General features: G+C 41.5%; 1 protein-coding gene across 1 annotated transcript; it reads left to right on the top strand.

The window, feature by feature from the left end:
* The first annotated feature begins 2268 nt into the window (after positions 1-2268).
* Positions 2269-9223, top strand: LOC112163454 (AN1-type zinc finger protein 5). Its single transcript, XM_024299849.2, has 6 exons — positions 2269-2598; positions 5770-5933; positions 6028-6175; positions 6283-6386; positions 7001-7129; positions 8271-9223. The coding sequence occupies exons 2-6, from the start codon at positions 5777-5779 to the stop codon at positions 8417-8419; spliced, it is 687 nt and encodes a 228-aa protein (XP_024155617.1). The 5' UTR covers positions 2269-2598; positions 5770-5776; the 3' UTR covers positions 8420-9223.
* Positions 9224-13641: the final 4418 nt, after the last annotated feature.

Raw genomic sequence — 13641 nt, 5'->3', positions numbered from 1 at the left:
TCAAAACTGTACAGCTGCACATCTCCAATATCATATTGCAAGCCATTTGGGGGCTTTTTGAATTTGGCTAAAAACGGCATCATCAAAATAAAAGACTACAGTACTGGAAATGCTTTTACAGTTGATCAATAGATGATAGGGGTGAAACTTTGAACATTTAATAAGTAATCCTAAAAATTACAACAACAAAAAAAGTAAAGCAGATGAGCTGTGGAAGATCATCAACCAAAGGCTGGTGTGACTGAAAAACTGAATATTACAAAAAACTAAGGAAATAAATGGATCAAATCCAAGAGAAAACCTGTCCAAAAGCATGTTTTATGTTGATCGGTGTCTCTAAATTACCACAAGGTGTGTGCTTGTGTTTCCTGATGAGGTTGTAAGCTGTCGCTGCCCAACAGGAGATGGATTAGACATTATTATTTACATTATAGGATTTAACCATATTTGTCTTATTGTAATAAATTTGGAGTGAGTACTTTTCCAACTACTCTTCATACAATTTCAGTTTTCCAAAAACACTTTAGGCTCACAACAAGATTATAGTTACACAATTCATCTTCCCCATTATTGTCACTATTTATGACATTAATGTTTTTCAAATATGTGTTTTTATAAATGACTTTTTCCATAAAGGTAAAACCTTCATTTCTGTCAAGTGTTCCAAAAATGCATAAAACACATTTAACCTCTGCCTTTAAAGTGTAATCCACATTCTGTAATTTTATACATTGATATACATATAAGTTCTTTGTAATCTTTCTGCAAATAGAGTATGTGGAGGCTTTTGCCTCTCCCCACACTATATTCAATTTTCTTTTCTCTAAATAGAGTCATCCATTAATTGATTAATCGTTACACATGTATAAGATCTAAATTTGTATCCAGGTTTCATCATAGATTCAGGAAACATGTAAAGGTCAAATGCATGGATCGTTTTGGGTCAAATAGATTTTGGAAACATCAGAGTTCCTTGAATGTGCATCACCCCCACAGAATGTGACTATGCACCATGGAAGTCCAGACGGAACTGTGGAATCAACTCAAAAGATTAATTGTATTGTTTTGCTTAAAGTTTTTTGCCTGTTAAAGAGTTAAGTTTTACCACACCTTTCATGAGACTTTTTAAGTCTATCCACAAACACACACAAGCAAACACTACCATTTGTTGCACTTGAGTGATTCACTTTGTTGTTCATCTGCTGTTGTGGTTGTTTAAGCTCATTTAAATCAGCTCAATTACACAATTCAGTTTGTATCTGGGTTTTCTTATGGTTATAAAATGAAATGCATAATGCTAAAGGAAAGTCCTAACTCTGAATTTCATGATTGAGAAACTATATGTGAATCAGTTTTTGTCCCTTCAACCCCATAACACCAACATGTTCAGGTATTATTTATTGAAACTGCAAAAATAATAATTTATGCTTGTTGAATTTTCTCTAAAATATTCAGAGCAATCACAAAATCGGTGATTTTGATTGCATTATTTAAGTAATCTTTTTTTTCATGAAAATGTTTTATGTTTGTTTACCAATTTGCTACATTTCAGGATTTCAGTAAGCAAAAATATATTATTTCAACTTTCCATTTGAAATGATTTAGTTAGAACATGAGATACATGATTAATGTGAAAATACTGTTGTTTTTTTAAAGAAAAGGTTATGATCATATCAGAGAGCTGGTGTTAGTAACTGGGTTGAACGATTATTCTGACCACATCTAGAAAAAAATGATCAAACATAAAAGAGGAATAATGCTTGAATGTTTTTTATTTAAACATATTCCTAATTGCTTGCGATATAGGTTAACAAGGTAAAAAGGAAATTTTCAAGTCCAATTGGATTAACTAAATTATGACTTAAAGTTTTGTGAAAGAAGACAAGAATATATCGACTCATTAAAAGCTACGGTGACCCTGAAGGGTCACAACACAACACTTTCAGTTCACAACACAACCCTTTAATTTCACAAAATAACACTTTAGCGTCACAACACTTTAAGTTCACAAAAAAACGTTAAGCTTACAACACCGAACACAACACTTTAGGGTCACAACACAACACTTAATAACATAACACCTAATAAAATCAATTATGTTTGGATGTGAAGTTTACGAGTAACACTTGAAGGCGGCATATGTCATGATCCAAAAATAAAGAGAACGTGCGATTACTGGACAACAATTATTGATCTACTAACATGCGCAGCATAATTCACGCCTAGTGTCTCACAAAGCTAAAACATCTGTAGTGAGTGGACTCCACCAAGCCTTCCCAAATCACAAGGGAACAGTTTCCGTGACGTCCACCGGAAGCGGAGCAGACGCAAACGCATCACGTAAAACCAAACAGATGCCAGCACACTGAGCACACACACAGGGCCACAGAGGACACCGTCTACAACCGTACCTGGAACCGCTTCTCCAAGCCCGAGAGCCGTCTCTGTAGCTCCGTGGGGGGATGCCTGTGAGAGGCCGAAACGACACAAAGTAACGACCCACCTAGACGACCCTAGTTAGTTAACTCAAAGATTAATCCTGTCATTTTACCGTCAGTCGGGAAACTTGTCTCAACGAACGTCTGCCTCACACAAAAGGTAAGTGAGCGCCACGCACTGAAAACGCTACAAACTGTACTTTTAAGCATTTCAAACACTTTGGTAGAAATAGGAGTCGAGAAAAAGTAAAATGTGTTTAAATTATTTTTTTTAACGATGAGCGAAAAATGTTTAGCCAAATGAACACGTGTGCTCCTATACTGCTGGGGCCCAGACTGAAAGGATTTCGGTGAAACTTTAACAGAAACTGCCACAGGAAGAAGAACTAGAAACTAAAACCTAGTCATTTTTTTGACACACATCCATTTTGAACACAAAACAAGTGTTTGTTGATGAGGAACTGCTAGCTGCTTCGACTACATAACTTTACCGTCACTTATTGGCTAACTTTGTTTTTTATATGGTCTAATTTTTAATTTTACTCGTTTCACACCATGAATTAGTTTAGTAAATGTAAAATATTTTACAGAAACACAGTTTTCCGACTCCTAATTAGAATAAAGGTCAGACAAAGCAGCTTCTGAAGTTGTTGTTTAACTTAGCTTTAGCATGCTAACAGCTAACAGACCCAGAGCTCGTTTTGGATGTTGCTAGTCTTCAACAGTTTGCCTAGTTTGTTGAAACTATAGTTTAGGTAACGGAGATTTAGTTTGATGAACTTGGACCACTTTGACGTATTTATGTAGTAACCCTATAACTAATTTACCGACGCCATGTGATCCAAATCTTAAGACAACATTAGCATTAGCTTGTTAGCATGACTCAGTGGATTTGTAGAATTAGCATCGCCGTGGGTCGGGACGGCCCGAGAGCGACTGTCGCAAACAGTGTTATTGCCACAAAACTTTCTTAAGTTAAACATATCGAGAAGAATCGGAATGTAGTTCTTATAAGGTTTGGAACAAATCAGAGCGAATTTAGGTCATGTATCCGGGCCGGTCTCTGATCCACAGGTGCTGGATCAAGCAACCAAAAACGGGCCAGTTTGACAGAACCAGACTAGTAATGATTATAAATTATGACTAAAACTGCGTCGCACTCATTCCAACTTTAAAAATAATGAAAATAACAATTTAAAGTTGTTTGCACATGTTGATCCTGCCGTTCTACGCTCAAAAAACGAATACTGTGTTTATCCCCCTCTACTTGTGTGAGTAAAAACATCAAATATAATGTAATTGGTTTGTGAGCCGTATCCTTATAGTAATTTCAAATTCTGGATTGTTTTACTTTTGATCTCAATTGTAAACCCAACAGAAATGGATTAATCGATCAATAAACACAGACTACACATTCTAGTCGCATATTGTTCCAAAGTCTGCAGATAAAGTGTCTTTAACTGATCATCTTGATGAATGTTATCTTTGCTTAAAACAGCTGCATGCTCAGACTGGTCAGTGGAGATGAGATTAACTGAATTTCCATGATTGTGTTATTTTACTTGGTCCCTGTGACTTTTTAAACCAGTCTTTTAGCTGACGAGCCATTCTGCGTGGTAACTAAAATCAGCATTTGCATATCTGTCCTCAGTGATGACAAACTTAATATTTGTGTTGTTTTGTTTTTCTGTTGATGTGGCTAACATTTAAATGTAAATGCACCGATCCTGAAGTAGTCCTGTAAAGTTTTGGTTTTAGCATTGTTCTCCCAATACAGGAAGGAGACTTGTAAGAGTTTTTAAGGGGCGTCCTGCTGTTTTTAAGAGCACCAAACAGGTCGTGCAGGTTCATGTGGGGGTGAGCAGGGCGTCTGGTTAGTCCTGCACCAGAACTAACTAGTTGGCTTTGTTTGAAAGGTTGTGAGAAATTGCAGTTAAGAACATTGAGACAGTATGATCCAAATTGAGCCTAATAAGCTGAAACCCAGTGTTTGTAAGCAGCACAGCTGAGAGTCACGTGTGACACGAACCATTTAAACAGGCTGGATGTTGTTGCTGCTGCTGATCAGGTTTGCCCAAGTGGTTGGGAAATAAATCCTGGCTCCAAACCAGAGCTGCTCTATAAATACGTGTTCAGAGCTTTGCTCTATTGTGGTAACCTGTGCATGTGTGTGAGACGTTGAGATCAGTGTCACATTGCACTGCCGTAACACTGGAAAGCTGTCATACCGCCGTCCATGTGATCTCGAGCTGCGTGAACTATGACAGGAATCTATTCTGGTTGCAAACGGTTGGAGGAGTAAATGAAGGAAAATAAGTAAAGTTGAGTCCTGCTGCTGGTTTCATCATCCTCAAATGTCTATTGGATTTGATTAAGAGTCAGAATGAGCTTGAAGACAAAAGGGAAAGAGGAAAAAAAAACCTTTAGTCTTGGGGTGAATTTAGGAGCAACGAAAAGCTCAATTTAATTTATTGAATAGGGACAGATATAAAGACATAGCAATTCATATTCTTAAAGATACTGCGATGAAAATTGTGTTTATTATGTTTAACCTGTTCTTGTAGCATTTGTCTGGTGATGGTGGACATGTATGCAATCATTTGTGAATTAGGAGCAGATGAGAAAAGGCAGTTAGAAAAAGATTGTAGCTTCTACATAACAAATACTATCTCAAATGGATGGATAGCTCCAATATTGTTTGCCATTTCTGTTGCACTGCTAATGTTAGAATGAGGGTGTGAGGAGCTGTAAGCTCATGGGAGGGAGTTTAAACAGATGGATGATGGGATGTGGGGGTGGGCATACTGTGTGGTAACAGTCCCGCTCACAACTCAAAGGTGAATTTCTGATGAACTACAGCAGCTCTCCAGAAACTATGTTCCAGAAAACAACATAGCTTTTTTTGTGGCTAAAAATACAAATTAATCACAATTAAAAGATTAAGAGGAAATCCATTGAAAACAGATTAAAAGATGATTGGATTAGGACTTTAAAACAAACTTACAGCACTGCTGCTGCTACAATCAAGTCTTAATTTTCTTTTTGAAAAAAGCTAAAACTGGCCACAGATTTGAACACTGCTCAGAATAGCTGTGTTTTCATTACACATTTGTGCAAAACTTTATTGAAACTCTAGAAATGTGAAAAAAAAAACAAATCCTCACTGTGTAGAAAGTAATTTTCTGAATTTAGTTGTTAGGCAGCTTTCTGTGAAAAAAAAAAAGCAAAAACACTTTAGATGCAACCTCATTACATTATATTTACTCAAACACTTCAGAATGGGATTGAGTGATTGAAACTCACATTGGTTTGTGTTTTGTATTGACTACAGCTCCAGTATGGCCCAGGAGACCAATCAGAGCCCAGTTCCTATGCTCTGTGCCACCGGCTGTGGTTTCTATGGCAACCCTAGGACAAACGGCATGTGCTCTGTGTGCCACAAGGAGCACCTGTCGAGGCAGAACAACGGAGGAGTTGGTTCCCTGAGTGCTGTGGGTAAGCTGTGCTGCCTTTTTGTTCCTCCTTTTGAAAACACAGGATCTGTTACTAGCACCCGTGTATGACTGAGCTGTGAAAATGTCTCCCTCAGGATCCAACAGTAGCTCCACTGCTGAGGTCTCTGCCATTCAGAGGTTAGAGGCCACCCTGAACAATGCTGCAGCTGCTGCAGTCGCTGCTGCAGAGGAGGCAGCTGAGGCGGCCGCCGCCTCCGATGCTGCGGGCACCAGCGCTCTCAGGTGAGCAAGCCGGCTGCGTTTTTAAAGCTTCATGAGTTAGTCATTTGCACAAAACAGTTTGGGAGCGAGAGGGTTTTTTTCATGACATTTTATTTCCACCTTCTCAGCGGGAGCTCGCCTGCTTTTGCCGTAACACAACAAATGACTGAAATGAGCCTCTCGTCTGAGGAGAAGGCAGCATCAGGAAGCAAAGCACAAGATGTGGAACCAAGTAAGCAGCAAAACCCCACACACTCTCTTAATAATGCCATGTAGGAAGTTTGTTTAAAGAAACTCATTGAGCGCTTTTGTAAATAGCTATTTTTTTGCTATATGAGAGATTGTAAGCTATAAGCTGACTGTAGTCCATGGGAAGCATCTACATGCAGAGCGTTCAGAAAACATGAATCGGTCATCTGCTGGAATGGAAAAAGAATTAGTTTTTTGTTTAGGAATGAACAAAAAGTAGAGGCTGTAGGAGAGAGACTTGTGGGACTCCACACATCAGGGCCACCTATGAAGCTTCAAACACATTAACAGAGAAAGATGAATCAGCGAGATGAGATTTAAACCTCAAAGCACACACACAGCTTCACAAATAGCAGGGTTGTTGTCTTTCTCTGAGATGACACATGCACCAACTTGTTTGTTGTAGGCACGCTGATGTGTCCATAGTTAGTTCTAGTCTGAGCAGAACTGTAGATGTGACACTTGCCCACAACAATTCTTGTGTTGCCTGCAGATCGTTTTATGCAGTGATCTGTCTTGATTTGTATAGTTGAAATCCCGAGTACCGGTTGTCGTTTCCTGTTGTGACTGTTGTGCACGGCGCTGCTTTTTCTCCAGTCGTGAGCCAGCCGGCCGTCTCCGTCTGCAGTCCCTCCACTGCTGGCAGTGAAGAAGACAAAACCCCCGAGCCGCAAAAACCCAGGAAGAACCGTTGCTTTATGTGCCGCAAAAAGGTCGGCCTTACAGGTGAAGACAAGCTATGTTTGACAGAACTACATCTGAGCAGGACACAGGAAGGGAGACCTTCATCGGACTCCAATGAAAATTGTCTTTTTAACGTTCTTTTAGCATTTTTCTCTTAGATAACAAAGACAATTAAGATTAAATCTGCATTTCTGAGTATTTATTCAAATTGTTGTGAATCCAGAGCATTCTGCAAGATTATTATAATGCAGACATTTTCTGACTGCAAATTTCCAAGTTCCAAGAGTCAGTGAATGCACCAGGACTGAGGTTACCACCATCATCTATTTTGATTGGTCCTGTGTGTTGGTCCCGCCCACCAGAGCGTGGCCAAAAGTTTAGAACCAGAAACTTTAGGATTCAAAAATGGGAAACAAAAGATTTTAAAGTGGGAAAAACGTTTTTAAAAAATGTAAAAAAAAACACCAATATTTTAGCTTGAATTTTTCCAAGTTGTTTTATTTGGGTTTCAAATAGTTATGGCTTCGTGTAGATATCTCTGATATAATGGTCGTTGTTGTTGCATCATAACTGTGAGTGGAAGAGCATGTAAATAGAAAGCTCTTGGTAACAATATGCCCCCCGCCTACGACCCAGAGGTGAATTTTAGATGAACTAGTGCCTCTTTGCAAAAAACATGTTCTAAAAATATCAGGGTTTTCTTGTTTTTTTTTTTACTGTTTTTTGAAACCTCAATACCATAGTTAAGACCATCTGGAACTCTTTAAAAATTGATCAAAAGATGATCGAACCCTAAATGAAACTTTTTTTGTCTGTTGACCTCTAAATGGGGCTTTAAAGGGGCTTTCTGTTGGCCATTGACACATTTTTGATTAATTAAAATCAACTTAAATTTTTGAAAAATTGTGTGCTGCCTCCTAGAGGTTGAATTGAGGTATTACATTTGACTTTTGGGATTGATTGAAATTTGTGATGACGTCATGATCTCCAGGTCCTGTAATGATAACAGTCCTGTTCCCCCTCTGACTGGATTTTTCACATTCCGGCTGTGGGTGGAGTCAGCCTCCAGCTTCCTTGTTTGGTTTCCCTTTAAGAAAGAAGCAGCCGAGTTCATTTCTGTGAAGAGAGTCTGTACGATCATGCTGCCTCATCACCACTGACTTCCCTCTTCTCGACGTTCCAGGTTTCGACTGCCGCTGCGGGAACGTTTTCTGTGGAATTCACCGTTACTCAGACAAGCACAGCTGCCCGTACGACTACAGAGCCGAGGCCGCCGCCAAGATCCGCAAGGAGAACCCCATGGTGGTCGCCGACAAGATCCAGAGAATATGAGCGGGCTCTGCCGGACTTTGACTATGGATCAGCGTTTGAAAGAATGGACCTGAGGACCCCCCTCCCCCTGTAGTTTCCCGCTCCACCCCTCCTTTGTTACACGTCGAGGACTTGAGTGTTGGGGTTCCTGTGTCTGCTGTGTTTGTGTGAGTTTGAACCGCTGCTGCTTCCTTTTGGATGAAGCGTGGAGCCCCCCCACACCACTCGGGGAGTTCTGAACATACCTGAAGTTGGCTGGAGGGGGCGCTTCCTGCTGCCGGCGGCCCCCTCCCTCTCAGCTCTGCTTGCTCTCTGCTGGCTTGAGTAGCAAAATGGATCTTTTTTGGTTTTTCGGTCTTTGGTCGTGTGGGTTTGGAGTCCCCCCTCCCGCCACAACCCATCCTCAGTTTTGCAGCGTATGAGAGGTTGTTGCTGGCGTGGTTTTCTCTGCCGTTGAAGCTGTGACCACCACCCCCATCATGGACTTTTTTTGATTTTTCCTGATCCGTCCACTGAAGTCACAACCTCCTCCTGTGTTTGTTTGAGTTAGTTTCTTCCGTTTCACGTGTGACATGCAGCTTGTCTTTATTCATTCTTTCATTTTCATGATTGAATTGTTTCGGGATGCAGATGTTTGTGGGCACAGGAGTGACAGTGGGGGGGTTCACTGCGATGTGTTCTTGTAGGTTTTAAAATACACCTTTCAGGTTTTGGTTTTTGATCTGCCTGCTTTGATTTTTTTTTAACCCTTTTAGTTGGTACAAATCTTTGTATTTATATACTGCAGTGTGTAATCTGACAACAATAAAGTCTGGTGTAAATGAACGTGTGCTCCTTCAGTCAGGGGTATTGAAGGGCTCCACAAGAGGACAAGGCAGCAGTCTGGAATGGGGAGGGCGTGTCTGTGTTTGGACCCGTGACACCCCCCTGCAGACAGACGATAATGCTAGTGTGAATGCTGGAAGCTGAATTTGGCCGCTGATGATGGTGAAATTGATAGCTGAATTCATGCCAAATTAGTCTAAAAAAGGCTTAGGTTATCCAAATCAGTGAGGATGTAGCTGAAATCACTGAAGTTATTAGCTGAAAACTCTGAAGCTGATAGCCATCTAAAATATAAGCTAAATGCCAAATTAGACTAAAAAACACAAAAAAGGCTTAGGTTATCCAAATCAGTGAGGATGTAGCTGAAAAAAATAGTTAGACTTGAAAATATCCTGAAAAACTATACAAACGATTATCTTAAAAGTCAACTAATCACTGATTATTTCTTCCGATTTGTCGACGAATCGGGTCATGTGCAAAGTGGATGTAAAGCACACATCTTAACCACCGTTAGCTTTAAACTAACTAAAAACAAAGAAAACAAAGATGATAGTTTATTCAACTTTAAATGAATTGTGCAGCTTCTGTTCTTCATTAGTTTCTGGTATTCAAACAAGATTAAACTAGAAAAGTTTCACTACCTGTGATAATGTAGTGTAAATGCTTTGTGCTGCAAGTAGTTGCTGAAGCTTTTTTCTGAAAATAGTAACTTAGTGACAGCTGACTTTCATTGCTAAAGGGATTTGCTGAAATGCAAAAGCTCACAAGCTGTTTAACACAGACAAATACAATAATTGACAAACTGGTGCCATGGGGGGCGTTTGTTTAGTTTTTTAATGCTTAATGTTCCTTTTCAATCGTAAAGCACTCTGAGCTGCAACCGATTAAAAGGGCTTTTAATAAATAAAGATTGATCAATAAGTTCAGTTCAGTTTGTTGAATAATAACCCACAAGTCAGATCATACTCAGACTTACTTTCCGTTCTGCTAAATGTCAATATGAAATGTGAAGTTTTGAAACTAATGTTAAAGCTGATCATCACTGCATTTACTGGGGCTGAAAATGAACAATGATGCTGTCCAATTGCAGGAAATTTAAATCACTATAAATAGCAAACTAACAAAAGCAACAATGTTCAGCTTTCTATGCAATAAAAGCATCATCACAGAATGAACTAACAAGTTATTCAGGTTGTGTGTCATAATGTAACACAAATAAAAAAGCCAAAAGCATACACTTGTTCATGTTTTTATTTTTATTTATTAGTTGTGAAGCACTTAGAAATATTCAGGATATTATTTCCTGATGTATCCAATGCTATTGCTGCTAGTGTGATAAATCACAAATGCAGTACTTCTGGTGGTGGATTTTGGGTGTGAATTTTTCAGCGGAGGCGGGGCCTGCCACCCGCCTCCGCTGAAAAACCCTTGAAAGAGGTCAGAGGTCACACAAAAGGCCTCATTCACCAAACCGGGGGCTTACCGCTTATGCCAGAGACAGCAAATTTCAGGTGTCCCATCGGGGTCTGAGCCTGACAGAGTCCTGCGATTTTGGCGCCCATCGATCAAAGCGTGGCCGCGCTAGAGCCCCGCCCACAGTGTTTGCAGGCCTGCACGGAACCACCTTTCGGGCTGTCAACGGAGAACGGATTGTCGTGGAACCTTCAAACTCAGCACACTCCTCCAGGACCTCGACCTGAACCCTGCTCCCGAGTTTGGTAGTCCAGGAGCAAAGGGGGGAGGGGCCATCCCTGAAAAGCTGGTTTTGGCAGGCCGCAGGCCCCAAAAAAACGCCTTAACTGAAGCTTAAGGAGCGATAACTTGCCTACGTTGTGGAGTTTGGGTCTGATTTCTTCAGGGTAGGTGGGGCCTACCGCCCGCCTCCTGTGGGTAAAATATGGTATCGATCGGATAAAAAATGCCCTCGCGGCGGGGCTAAAAGCTAACCAAAATTCGGTTGAAAAAAATTCAGGAAAAATACTATCTTTTGACTTTGTGACTTGAAATCAGAGTAGGAACCTCCCAAGATACTCCCCTACCTGCCCTCCAAGTCCAGAGGCCCAACTCCACGGTTTGGCGCAAACCATGTCTGACAGGGACGGCGCTGACCTTTCCCAGATTGCCACGGGGCCACGAGCGAGCCCCCCAAATCCCACGCAGATCCAAGCAAAAATGCCCCCGTGGCGAGCAAAAAGGTAGCGAGAGGTCAGAGGACATAAGTCTAGGAAAGTTTGCTCAGTTTTGCTCAGTTTTTTGAAAATCCTCCACGACAAACCTTTACATATCAACTCCAAATGGTCTGAAACATGCTGCAACACCCGACAACACAGCAAAGTATGACAAACATAAACACACACACACACACACACACACAAAACAAGCAAACAAAAAAAAACAAAGAGATAAAAAGAATAAGTAAAAAAACAGGAGTATAAATGTATGTCTTATGGAGTAAAAGGAGTTACAGTGTGACATGGGGGGGGGTTTGATTTATTTTTGATGCTTTTAAACCACCAACAACGACTTCCTGTTTTCACATTGAAAACTGTCAGTTAAACATATAGAGGTCCGGTTTCCGCCACTAGATGGTGTGGTTTTCTGAGCTGCTGACTCACAGTTAGAAGGTCATGGGTTCAAACCCCGCTCAGGGATAATCCATATGAAATGTTTTTTTTTTATTTGAAATTTTATTTTTTACCCCTAAACTGTTCAATGCAGGTGAAAAAATATGTAACAAAGTAAATAAGAAATGTAAGCAGAAAATGTGTTGAAACTGACCCTGTTTTAAAGATGTAATAAAGACACAAAAAAAAGTGTAAACCTGGAAAATCGTGATTCTACTTATAAGGGAAAAATACACCAGGACAAGCGTTTTCCTCCCTAACTGACATATGTTGTTGCTCTGTTTTGTGAGAATCATTATTTGTATTTCCGTCGCAGATTTACTATTTTCTATACTATACTATTTTTCGGGGGGCTCCGAAACAGAAGAGCCGCACACACCAGAAACCATAGTGCCGACCTCCTTGATCCTGGCTCCTGTCCATTGGGACATTATGACCGAGCTGGCTGAATGCAACACCGTTGAACCTCCTCCACCATCCTGTCCTGCAGACCGAGTCTATGTACCCCCTACTCATCGGCAACGAGTTTTACACTTGGCGCACGATTCTCCAGCGGCGGGACATCCAGGTATGGCAGGCACTCAACGACTAATTCAGAACTCTTTCTGGTGGCCCACAGTACAGTCAGACATGGCTCAGTTTGTTACTGAATGCGCGTCCTGTCAGATGGCTAAGACCCCTCGCCAACTACCAGCTGGTCTTCTTCAACCACTACCAACACCCAAACGGCCGTGGTCTCACATAGCGGTGGATTTCCTCACTGATCTACCTCGCTCCAAAGGTAATACCACAATTCTGACCGTAATAGACCGTTTCTCCAAGGCTTGTCGTCTCCTCCCATTGCCTAAGCTACCCACCGCCAGGGAGACCGCAGAACAACTCATCAATCATGTTTTTCGTCATTATGGTCTTCCAGAGGACATTGTGTCGGACCGTGGTCCACAGTTTACGTCCCGGGTCTGGAGAGAAATATGTAAAGGTTTGAGTATCAATATCAGCCTCACCTCAGGTTATCACCCCCAGGCTAATGGCCAAGTTGAGCGCCTCAACCAGGAAATCACTAGGTTCCTCAGGACATACTGTAGTCAACATCAGGAGCAGTGGAGCCAGTACCTGGTTTGGGCCGAATATGCCCAGAACTCATTGAAAAAAGCGTCCACAGGTCTCTCCCCTTTCCAGTGTGTGCTAGGATTTCAATCACCATTCTTCCCCTGGTCAGGGGAACCTACAGAGTTGCCTGCTCTGGATGACTGGTTTTGGAGTTGCAAGGTCACCTGGGAGGCAGCTCACACTCAACTCCTGCATGCAATTCGTCGGTACCAAGTGCAGGCTGATCAGCATCGCCGTGAGGGTCTCCATCTGCAGCCTGGTCAGTGGTTGTGGTTGTCTACCCGGGACCTACGCCTGAGATTACCATGCAAGAAACTCAACCCCAGGTTCGTAGGACCGTTCCAAATTCTGAGACAAGTCACTCCTGTTTCATTTCACCTACGTTTACCCTCTGACTATCGCATCTCACCAAATTTCCACGTTTCACTGTTGAAACCCGCCTCTGGACCTCGTGATGTGGAGTCACAGTCCGGATCCGTCAATCCTCCTTTGTTGGTGGATGGCGAGGAGGCCTACCGAGTCAACAGGATCATGGACTCCAGACGCCGGAGTGGTCGACTCCAGTATCTGGTTGACTGGGAGGGGTATGGGCCTGAGGAACTGTCATGGGTCGCCACTGAGGACATTCTCGACCCCTCTCTACTCTCTGACTTTCACAGTGACCCTCCGGACAGGCCTGCTCCC

Source organism: Oryzias melastigma, linkage group LG12, assembly GCF_002922805.2.
Source record: "Oryzias melastigma strain HK-1 linkage group LG12, ASM292280v2, whole genome shotgun sequence".
In the NCBI taxonomy this organism is placed as follows: Eukaryota; Metazoa; Chordata; class Actinopteri; order Beloniformes; family Adrianichthyidae; genus Oryzias; species Oryzias melastigma.
Note: the sequence above shows the minus strand (reverse complement) of the source record. Positions and strands in the feature narration are given on the sequence as shown.